A 12,139-nucleotide genomic window follows, 5' to 3' on the forward strand; every position below is an offset into this window, starting at 1 on the left:
TGTTACATAGTCAATGCTAGCCAATGAACGTAACAATTCAAGGTCACACAAAGGGGGGGGGGGGGGGGGGGCTCACCTTCATTTACCAGGGTAGGTTCACTGAAGCACGGATGCTCTTCTTCAGCAAGACCCTACTTCACACTCGCACAGTTCCTCACATTCACAACTGGAAGATAAGATAAGATAAGATGTTCCTTTATCGATCCCCTTGGGGGAAACTCGGGTGTTACAGCAGCATGGAGGACGGGGGAGGAGAGGTAGAGGCATGGGCTGGGTAATGGAGGAAAGACATAAATATAGACAATAAAATGTCAATATAAAAATATGAGAAAAATAAACGGTGAAAACAAAGGTGCAGATGATGAGGGTCTGTATGTCCAATTGGTTATCTTATACGTTACTCTCAATTTAGGCAATACAACATTTTTATCTGAATATTAGGGGTGTAACGATGAGACATCACAACGATTAAATTTGATTACGAATCATTCCGGCAACGATTCAATGCATCATGAAATCTCTTCATTTGACCACAATTCGATTCGATACATTTTCCATCAGTTACTTCCCCAAAAAATTTTGAATACACAAATGTGGCTGGGGGAACTGATTCACTCGGCATGAATGGACTATAGGTCAATAAAAACAATACAATATATATATATATTTATTTTTTATAATTTATAATCGATTCTAACATTTTCAAATCGATGCCGTTGAATCATCACATTAGAATCGATGCATCGTTACACCCCTACTGAATATATATATACTATGAGTAAAAGTAAATAGTAATACACAAGGTGCGGTATACATTCGTATGGCATGATATACATTGGAGTCTGTGCAGGTTTTGGTGTTTTAAGAGTCAGACACACTTGGTGGTCAGACATTCCTAATAGTTCTCCGAGTTCTGCAGCCAGTAGTTCTGCCCACGGTTGTGGAGCCTGCTGGCACGCAGGACTGGCCGGTTAGGGGAGTGTTGGGGGGGTATGAGTCTGTGGCTGAATGTGCTTCATCTTGGCTAGCTCCTCGTAGAGGGGGTGGGAGGGGTTCTCTCCAGGATAGCGACCAGCTTCCTTCTGCTCGGTACAACCACAGTCCGACACTGTTTGCCACTGAACGGCTCCGCTGGAGAAGTTGGGGGTGAATCGCCTTGCTCAAGGGCACGTTGAGAGCAGTTGGTATTGAGGGAGCGGAGAGAGTTATTCGTCCACTTCCGCACCGAGAATGTTTGCCTGCAGGATCCAACGACAACCTTCTGATCACAAAGCCCGCTTCTCTAACCTTGAGGCCACTGCTGCCCCCAAATCCTCCCCAAGAGGATGTCTTGTGGATTTTTATCCAGAGGAATTCATACGGACAGGAATGCACTGCATTGAAGAATGCATGTACGTTGATTGCCAGGGTTCTCTGTGCTAGAAGATGTTTTCTGCAGGCCATAAAATAAATGGATAGTCTATATGTTTGGAGTGGTGATATGCAGGGTGACTGTGCTTCAGTGACTGTGTGTATTAAGCATAGCAGATCGCGCAGCAGAATCCAACTTCACGGTATCCCTTGTGGATTAGCACATTCGATTTATTACCTCCCAACAGGGTTTGAGGGATCCGTTAGACGCGCAAGTGCTATGTAAGCAGAGAGCTTGTGTATATATCGCAAACGTGCGTTGGCAATTGCGTGCCATCCTAATCTTGGCTGAGTTAACTCTCTGCACCCAAACTGTAGGCTGTGATGAAATGATGACACATGGACTTGTTATTAGCCCTTTCCTTATTCCCTAGTCCAAAGACGGGAACGGTTTCTCCATCTTCTTTTGGAAAGAAGTTATTGAGACGTCTTCATGTCATATCAGTTTACCAGGGATTGACACCCTGTTCTTTGGCCTTCATCTCCTCCTGCCCTTTTAATATTAAAAGGAATCTGTATGGTGACAGGAGGGGGGGGCCGGGGGGACTGTCACACGATCACACTATCCTTTATTATTACCAGTCGCACCAGTGGGCTGGATGGATGCTTGTGGCTTGGTTTAATTAACCAGTGGGCTGGATGGATGCTTGTGGCTTGGTTTAACTAACCAGTGGACTGGATGGATGCTTGTGGCTTGGTTTAACTAACCAGTGGGCTGGATGGATGCTTGTGGCTTGGTTTAACTAACCAGTGGGCTGGATGGATGCTTGTGGCTTGGTTTAACCAGTGGGCTGGATGGATGCTTGTGGCTTGGTTTAAGCAGTGGGCTGGATGGATGCTTGTGGCTTGGTTTAACCAGTGGGCTGGATGGATGCTTGTGGCTTGGTTTAACCAGTGGGCTGGATGGATGCTTGTGGCTTGGTTTAACCAGTGGGCTGGATGGATGCTTGTGGCTTGGTTTAACCAGTGGGCTGGATGGATGCCTGTGGCTTGGTTTAACCAGTGGGCTGGATGGATGCTTGTGGCTTGGTTTAACCAGTGGGCTGGATGGATGCTTGTGGCTTGGTTTAACCAGTGGGCTGGATGGATGCTTGTGGTTTGGTTTAACCACTGGCTCAGGCTTGATGGCGGCAGATGTCCTGGCTGAAATGACACACATGGCAGGAGGTGTGTTTGATGAGCCAGCAGGCGGTGTTCTAAACCGGGCGGGACACATGCTGTCACTGTACGAGCATCGTGTGCTGGTCCTCCTGGGAGAGAGACAGCGCCTCTTATTTCCTGGTTGGTAAACAACATCGGTTATTGGATCAGATGTGTACAGAATATAGCCTCCAAGGGACTTCTTCCACTTTAACCCTTTCACTACCACACTACAGACGGTTAACCTTTCACTACCACACTACAGAAGGTTAACCCTTTCACTGCCACACTACAGAAGGTTAACCTTTCACTACCACACTACAGACGGTAACCGTCTGTAGTGTGGTAGTGAAAGGGTTAACCTTCTGTAGTGTGGTAGTGAAAGGGTTAACCATTTGGTAGTGTGGCAGTGAAAGGGTTAACCTTATGTAGTGTGGTAGTTCCCATCGCAGACATGCAGTCCACATACAGGGTGATGCAGACATGCAGTCCACATACAGGGTAACGCCATGCAGAGGTGTAAAGCCTGTGTCACACAGCCATGGGTTTTTTTTTTTTTTTTTTTATAAATCTTTCCAAAAAATTCTTTTAAGCCCAGAATGTCTGTTTTCTGCAAAAGGAAAATGAAAATTGTACAGCCCGGAGAGTGTCTGAGTGGAGGCAGTGATGGATGGAGGCAGGGAACCCGGCACCTGCTGCTGATACGGGCTGGAGGGAGGATGTTGTTCTCCCCCTGGCTCTCCAGAGCTGTAGCTGATGGGGTTACTACTAGTCATCGAGTGTTGCTGCATTATTCATTTATTCATTTATATCACATGCTCTAATGATGGCATGTGATTAAAAACATAATTAATTAATAATAACGGCAAGTTTGCAGAAAGCACCCTACTGTTAGGGCTGCAACTAACGACTATTTTGATAGTCAATTAATCTATTGATTATTGAAACGATTGGATAAAAAGAAAAATTGTATGCAAAGAAAACGAGACGTTATAGATTAGATTAAATAGATGTAGATTAAATCATACAACAAAACAGTCGTATCCTCTTTGTGGTCACTTCACTTTGGTATGATTTAAAACAGCTGCTTGCCATGGAGGCAGGCGTATTGAACTTTAGCAATATTTGTTAGACAATAATATAGACACTTTCTATTACACATTTCTTGGACATCTCTAGTGATTCTGTGCTATTTATTATGTAAATATGGGGCAATGGATCATCCTGGAGTACCTTTGGTGCATGAACAGCACTATTATAAATATATATTTCTTTTAAGTATCCAAACTAATACCCTCAGGTATCAGTCCACTTTGTTTACATTCTGTTGATAAATGAACATTCAGACGTCACTGTGCAGAAATATCCACTACACTGCCTCCTGCACTGGACTCGTATTCAACTAATTCTATGTGAAGATTAGCGTGTCATCATAACAAGTGAAACTACTACATACTTTTACAGTTATCTAATGTTCACTGTTGTCTTTTCTTCTTCAGAAATGTTTTGTGGATTAAGAATCTACGGTATAGGCTATATCAGTTAATTTTGCTTTGATAGAACCTTGCATATCAGGTAAAAATCCAAACTAGGCAAAATGCTCTCTCACACACAAACACACTACAGGTCACTTTAGGAAAAAAGAAAAAGGTCACTTTAAAAAAAACGATGTTTTATAGTTATTAGGGGTGTAACGATGCGACCTCACAACGATTAATTTCGATTACGATTATTCAGGCAACGTTTCAATGCATCATGAAATCTCTTCATTTGACCACGATTCGATACATTTTCGATACATTTTTGATACATTTTCGATACATTTTCTATCAGTTAATTCCCCAAAGAAAATGTAATACACAAATGTGGCTGGGGGAACTGATTCACTCAGCATGAATGGACTATAGGTCAATAAAAACAATACACATTACATTTAAATTTTAAATTTTTTTAGTTTAGATTAATTTCGATTATAATCAATTCTAACATATTCAAATCGATGCAGTTGAATCATCTCATTAGAATCGATGCATTTTGATTAATCAATGCTTCGTTACACACCTCTAATAGTTATATATAGTATAACTGTATATTGTATAGTATTGTATATAGGACCCATTACCTTCTATTCGTAAGCTTAGTATTGTATTTTATCTTTTTTTCATGTGTATTTTATTATCTATTTTATTCTATTATTATTTATTGTATTTTTTTGCACAATCAAGGCGGGCATGGCCACCTTCATGTCACTACATGTCTCGTGTCTGTATGTATGTGACTGTGACTAATACATCTCTTGAATCTTGAAGTATCTTTGCTTGTCGAAGACGGCAGCCAGTGGCAGCTGGTGCAGGATCAAGTGTTGACATAACATCTATCTGAGTCCCAAGCTGCCCACTTGTTATGGAAAGACCGCCGTCCTCCTCCTACACCAGCATTAAGTGTACTGGTTAAATGCTATTTATTACCCAGTGGAAAATATTATTGTGGAAGTTGATTTTCTTTCAGTACCACCTCTCTCTGCTTTTTCCACTGCCATTGTCCGTGTGATGCCAAGCGAAGGTCTTTGCTTGACGTTCGGCGTTGGATTTTCCAAGGTCCCCCCCCCGTCCCCCCCCCATGGTCAATATTTAATCTGCTATGTGATGCCTGTGAACGTGTTCCCTTTGATGGCGAAATTCCACCTGGCCTGTAGTGCACTACATCAGAGGCTCACTACAACCACCAATGGTCAATGGGTGGCATGGTGGCTGTGTTGGAAATAATTAGCTTGGTCCATAGTTGGTTGTTACAAATGTATTCGGTCAAATAGGAGATTTGGCTTGAGAAGAGTCAACAAGCCCCTGGCCGGGGGGGTCCGGGACCGTAATGAGCTCCTCGAGAGACAGAATACGTTGATATGTATGCCTGACGGGAAGGGGTGGGGCTGTGTGACCAGGTGACACCGGAAGGGAGGTGGGCGTGTTAGGGAAGGTGGAGGCTTTAGGTGAGGAGCTTCCCTTCTTTCTCAATGTAGGGGCCTTCGAGGAGTTGGCCTACACTGTGTTTTTGTCTTTATTGGAATAACAATATTCTGACCTGTTGTTTGACATTGGGATGATATATATATTTAGGAATGGGCATCAATATTCAAATAGTCATTCAATTATACAATTTTTATTTAGTTAAATGCAAATATTGTTTTGTCTCAAATAATTAATTCCCCTTGTTTTTACCAGCTTGTTTGATTATGTCACGTTAGCTATTATTTTTTTTTATTTTTATTTTTTTATAAATAATAATAATGTAAATAAATGTAGTACCCGGTATGTATTATTTATTTTTGTCTTTCTCCCATCTCCCAATGTAGTCGTTATGCCAATAGACCTATCTCAAACCCTGCCCTCTTTTCTTGGAGGATCAAGAAAAGAGGGCAGGGTTTGAGATGGGTCCATTCCTTCCTGGTCGTTGCGCTGCCCTACTGTGGGTCTGGGGAGGGTGTGTAGACTACTGCAATGCATTCTTTTCACCTGATGGCCAGTGGTTTCACTGAGACCTTTACCCAGACACACCAGTGCTTAGACCTCTACACTACCCAGACACACCAGTGCTTAGACCTCTACACTACCCAGACACACCAGTGCTTAGACCTCTACACTACCAAGACACACCAGTGATTAGACGTCTACACTACCAAGACACACCAGTGTTTAGACCTCTACACTACCCAGACACACCAGTGCTGAGACCTCTACACTACCCACTACCAGACACACCAGTGATTAGACCTCTACACTACCCAGACACACCAGTGTTTAGACCTCTACACTACCCAGACCCAGACATACCAGTGCTGAGACCTCTACACTACCCAGACACACCAGTGCTGAGACCTCTACACTACCCAGACACACCAGTGCTGAGACCTCTACACTACCCAGACACACCAGTGCTGAGACCTCTACACTACCCAGACACACCAGTGCTGAGACCTCTACACTACCCAGACACACCAGTGATTAGACCTCTACACTACCCAGACACACCAGTGATTAGACCTCTACACTACCCAGACGCACCAGTGCTTAGACCTCTACACTACCCAGACACACCAGTGCTTAGACCTCTACACTACCCATTGGGATGATTCAGGTGGTCGTACTGGTGCATTGTGTGCTCGATAAAGAACATTCATTTGACTTGATCTTTGTGATCTAAGGTTTCTCCCCTCCACATAGCCTGTGGTGCTTTTTTCCTATTGCTAGGTCTTTAGTGAGTTTTGCGTTGCCTTCGCGTGGGGTATGTCTGGGAGTGTTGCATTCATTTATTAATTTTACATTTGATTTTGGACTTCATTGTGTTTTTGTCTTTGTTCTTGATTTATTGTGATGTTTCTTCGTGACTTGTTTAAAGAAGACGTGTCCGGCCCATGGGGACATTAACGTGTGTTGTCGGGCCTTACAAACACATTTGATTTGATTGAATGAAGCTGTGTGTTTTCAGAGACGCAGCCTGGGTCGTGAGGTCGGGAGGAGTGAGGACCTAGTGGTCTGACCACCTCTGTGTTGTGTGTGTTCACAGGGTGAAGAGGGACCTAGTGGTCTGACCACCTCTGTGTTGTGTGTGTTCACAGGGTGAAGAGGGACCTCCCAGTCTGGAGTACATCCAGGCCAAGGACCTGTTCCCCCAGAAGGAGCTGGTGAAGGAGGACGACAGCCTCCAGGTAAAGATCAAGACACCAACTACAAAAGAAATATAGGAATTATTTATGGTGACACTCTTGAGTTCTGAGAGATGCTGTACGTACAGCGGGGACAGCATGACTTTACACGACAGTGGTGGTAGACTGCTGTAGGGACGGGACCATGTGCTGAACCTCCCAGTACGATTCCATACGTGACACGGGGTTCACGACTCGACACAACCACGCTACTTTCTGAAAAGCCGAAGCACCACGACCACACTGATGGTCTCGGTGCAGACGGAGCGTTCTCCATCTCTGATTCATCAGCCCGTCTGACTGCCGCCTGCTGTCATTTTGACGTAACGTTACCAGAGACGTATTACATACAAAATGGTGATCTCTGCTGTACAAACCGTAATGGGGGGCGACGCATAGCTTGTAAAAGCGCAAGTCATCTCATTTGTGATTACCGCTCTCACCCAGTCCCTAAGAAGCCGGCTAACATGGCCTGACTTTGGTAGGTTTGAGATCAGACGGGCGGCTGCGTTCTGAATGAGTTGAAGAGGCTTGGTGGCGGTAGTCGGTAGACCAGCGAGCGGTGCATTGCAGTAGTTGAGGCGAGACATGACTGTTGATTGGACGAGGAGTTGGGTGGCTTCTTTTGTCAGGAAGAGGCGGATCCTCAGGAGGAACCTGCAGGTTCGGTTTATTTATTTTTTTGCTGCGATGTGTGTGGAGAAATTCAGCCGGTCGTCAAGGACTACACCAAGGTTCTTGGCGGTCGGGGACGAGGCCATGGCTACATTTTCCACTGTGATGGAAAGGTCGGTCAGCGGGGAGGATTTGGCCGGCAGGTGAAGCAGTTCTGTTTAGCTTAGGTTCAGTTTTAGGTGGTTGGTCGCCATCCAGGCGGAGATGTCGGGACAGACAGACAGGCCGAGATCCGCTCAGAGACGTGGATATCTGAGGGAGGAGAGGAAGAGTTTATTATCATCAGCGTAGCAATGATACGAGAAGGCATGTGACGTGATAATGTTACCCAGAGATTTGGTGTAGAGGGAGAAGAGGGGGGGGGGGTCCAAGGACCGAGCCCTGGGGGACACCCGTCTGGAGGGGACGGGCCGAAAGGGTCCATCTCCATGACACTCGGTGGGAGCGGTCGTCGAGGTAGCATGTCAGCCATGTCAGCGCAGAGCCAGCCACTCAGATCCTGCGAGGGATGTGAGGATGATCTGGTGGTTGACTGTGTCAAAGGCTGCCGACAGGTCCAGGAGAATCGGGACGGAGGAGAGGCCCTTTTGCTTTTGCTAAATGAAGAGCCTCTGTGACCGCTGTGAGGGCCGTCTCTGTGGAGTGAGGGAGGACATGGTGGCGCGGAGTTTTTAGCCGAGGCCTCGATCTTATGGTGAAAGAAAGAAGTTTTGGCAGTAGTAATGGTTTTGGAGAAAGCTAACGAGAGGTTGTGATAGGTGGTGATGTCACCAGTGAGGTGTGACTTTCTATATTTCCTCTCGTCACTGGGATGTACAAATCTGGGGCTTCTCCATAGACAATGAATTGGGCTCTGACTTTTGGGCATAAAATGTTTTTGTGAGCTATTGCACCCAAATTAGGTTTTAATGAGGTTCACAAACCTCTAGCAATGCTGGAATATAAACCTCATGTTGGTGCAATAGCTCACACAACTTTACGCACAGTCATGCTCCTTTATCTATTATTACACATCTAGAACTACGAGGGGGGGGGGGGGGGTAGTAATGAATGACGTATTGTTAGCTGCAGACCTCCCACGCTCCAAATGAATGTAGGTTTTGCTTGTTGCCCACTAGAGACTGAGAAGGCTGAGGCAGTCAGCCAGACCATGGTCTCATTGTTAAGCCTGGGCCTTGCTATTGTACTGGAGAATTCCTCTGAACTCCCTGGTGTCGAGGCTGCCGGCCCGCGTGTCGAGTGGCATCTCCAGTGCTAAAGTGCCACAGACGGGGTTCGCACAAGGTCCTCGAAGTGCTTAAAGTGCTTGATAATATAAAAGAAAAATCCAGACCTGGAATTCCTTGAAAACAGCCAATTAACAAGGTGCTTAAAAAGCCCTTAACACTTTGACTGCCGGGACACGTCTTTAGACGTCTTTGCTGGCCATGCTAAAGTTGCCGGGGGACGCTGTACAGCGTCCTTATATCAATATTTCAAAAATCTGCGATCGGATTCATATTCCCCCTCCGCTGGCCTGAGATCCACCAGCAGGACCCACTGAGCTCTCTGGCGGTTCAGGAGCGCCATCTGGTGGCCGATCGGCGCAACCGCTTAACAGGAAGCGCAGTAGAGGTTTTGCTGGTCGGCCCTATTACTTCCGGGCACTCGGTATAGGTTCCGGCACTCTAGCTCGTCACACTACATAGCGATCGATTGCCAATAACTCGATAAACAACATGATTTGGACGTATATACCATTATACAAGCTGGAGATGGACCGGGTAATAATATATCCCATAATGATAAAATTTCTACTCGACGATGATCGCCCAACGGCGAGCGGAGACTGGGGTGAGTTTCAGCGTGTAACGTTACCATCTTCGATACTAACTGCTTTTATCAACATTTGACCCACATTAGATGATTGGTATAACGCTGCCCACGGAATTATAAACGCCCCCTCGCCCATCCGGTCAACATCAGATGACGTGTAGTAACTTCTAGAAGTACGTCTAGTTGGAATTTTTTATATCGCGCTGATTGCCATAAAACTGTATTGCATCATCAATATAATGTATTTGGGGCTATATATCACGTTCTGGAGAAAGCTGCAGAAAGAGATGAAAACATACTTATACATTAGACCATACTTTACTATGAATATGTGAATGAAAAAGTTTAACGTTGCTACACAATGAACAATACATATAGGACTTTGAATGGGCCCTAATAATGGCAATGTAGCAATAGAATTTAAAAAGTTATAGCCCTGCAAAGAAGGGGACTTTCTCCATAGACAAATAGCGCTGGCAATCTATGGTATATCATGAATGTAAATCTACCATTCGCGTTTTTTCTTTTTCTATTTTAATCAAATCTGACTGGTCGCTAAAACAGCATTTAAAAGTGAATTGTATCCTTCGAGTGACATCCTTGAAAATGAAAAATAGTGCTTGGAAAGGTACTTAAGTCATTGAATTTCATTTTGCAATGTCTGTGGGAACTCTGTGCAGAAGTCAGCAGGCTAGGGGGGGGGGGGGCAGGAGACTGGATGGATCAGCAGGTTAGGGAGGGGGGGGGCAGGAGACTGGATGGATCAGCAGGTTAGGGGGGGGGGGGCAGGAGACTGGATGGATCAGCAGGTTATGGGGGGGGGGGGCAGGAGACTGGATGGATCAGCAGGTTAGGGGGGGGGGGGCAGGAGACTGGATGGATCAGCAGGTTAGGGGGGGGGGGGGCAGGAGACTGGATGGATCAGCAGGTTAGGGGGGGGGGGGGCAGGAGACTGGATGGATCAGCAGGTTAGGGGGGGGGGGCAGGAGACTGGATGGATCAGCAGGTTAGGGGGGGGGGGGGCAGGAGACTGGATGGATCAGCAGGTTAGGGGGGGGGGGCAGGAGACTGGATGGATCAGCAGGTTAGGGGGGGGGGGGGGCAGGAGACTGGATGGATCAGCAGGTTAGGGGGGGGGGGGGCAGGAGACTGGATGGATCAGCAGGTTAGGGGAGGGGGGGCAGGAGACTGGATGGATCAGCAGGTTAGGGGGGGGGGGGGGCAGGAGACTGGATGGATCAGCAGGTTAGGGGGGGGGGGGGGCAGGAGACTGGGTGGATCAGCAGGTTAGGGGGGGGGGGGCAGGAGACTGGATGGATCAGCAGGTTAGGGGGGGGGGGGCAGGAGACTGGATGGATCAGCAGGTTAGGGGGGGGGGGCAGGAGACTGGATGGATCAGCAGGTTAGGGGGGGGGGGGCAGGAGACTGGATGGATCAGCAGGTTAGGGGGGGGGGGGCAGGAGACTGGGTGGATCAGCAGGTTAGGGGGGGGGGGGGCAGGAGACTGGATGGATCAGCAGGTTAGGGGGGGGGGGGGCAGGAGACTGGGTGGATCAGCAGGTTAGGGGGGGGGGGGGCAGGAGACTGGATGGATCAGCAGGTTAGGGGGGGGGGGCAGGAGACTGGGTGGATCAGCAGGTTAGGGGGGGGGGCAGGAGACTGGATGGATCAGCAGGTTAGGGGGGGGGGCAGGAGACTGGATGGATCAGCAGGTTAGGGGGGGGGGCAGGAGACTGGATGGATCAGCAGGTTAGGGGGGGGGGCAGGAGACTGGATGGATCAGCAGGTTAGGGGGGGGGGCAGGAGACTGGATGGATCAGCAGGTTAGGGGGGGGGGCAGGAGACTGGATGGATCAGCAGGTAGGGGGGGGGGGCAGGAGACTGGATGGATCAGCAGGTTAGGGGGGGGGGCAGGAGACTGGATGGATCAGCAGGTTAGGGGGGGGGGGCAGGAGACTGGATGGATCAGCAGGTTAGGGGGGGGGGGCAGGAGACTGGATGGATCAGCAGGTTAGGGGGGGGGGGCAGGAGACTGGATGGATCAGCAGGTTAGGGGGGGGGGCAGGAGACTGGATGGATCAGCAGGTTAGGGGGGGGGCAGGAGACTGGATGGATCAGCAGGTTAGGGGGGGGGGGGGCAGGAGACTGGATGGATCAGCAGGTTAGGGGGGGGGGCAGGAGACTGGATGGATCAGCAGGTTAGGGGAGGGGGGGCAGGAGACTGGGTGGATCAGCAGGTTATGGGGGGGGGGGCAGGAGACTGGATGGATCAGCAGGTTAGGGGGGGGGGCAGGAGACTGGATGGATCAGCACGATCAGGATGGATCAGCAGGTTAGGGGGGGGGGCAGGAGACTGGATGGATCAGCAGGTTAGGGGGGGGGGGGCAGGAGACTGGATGG

The 12,139-nt window shown here is 47.9% G+C and overlaps 1 protein-coding gene across 1 annotated transcript in view; it reads left to right on the top strand.

Moving 5' to 3' along the window:
• mtmr4 (myotubularin related protein 4) overlaps nt 1-12,139 on the top strand; it is a 134,769-nt gene that overhangs the window by 58,355 nt on the left and 64,275 nt on the right. Inside the window, exon 4 of the mRNA XM_084320340.1 lies at nt 7,163-7,252. Within this exon, the coding sequence (XP_084176466.1) occupies nt 7,163-7,252 (90 nt within the window). The remainder of the gene's footprint in view (nt 1-7,162; nt 7,253-12,139) is intronic.

Source organism: Notolepis coatsorum (assembly GCF_963971535.1).
Source record: "Notolepis coatsorum genome assembly, chromosome: 8".
Taxonomy (NCBI): domain Eukaryota; kingdom Metazoa; phylum Chordata; class Actinopteri; order Aulopiformes; family Paralepididae; genus Notolepis; species Notolepis coatsorum.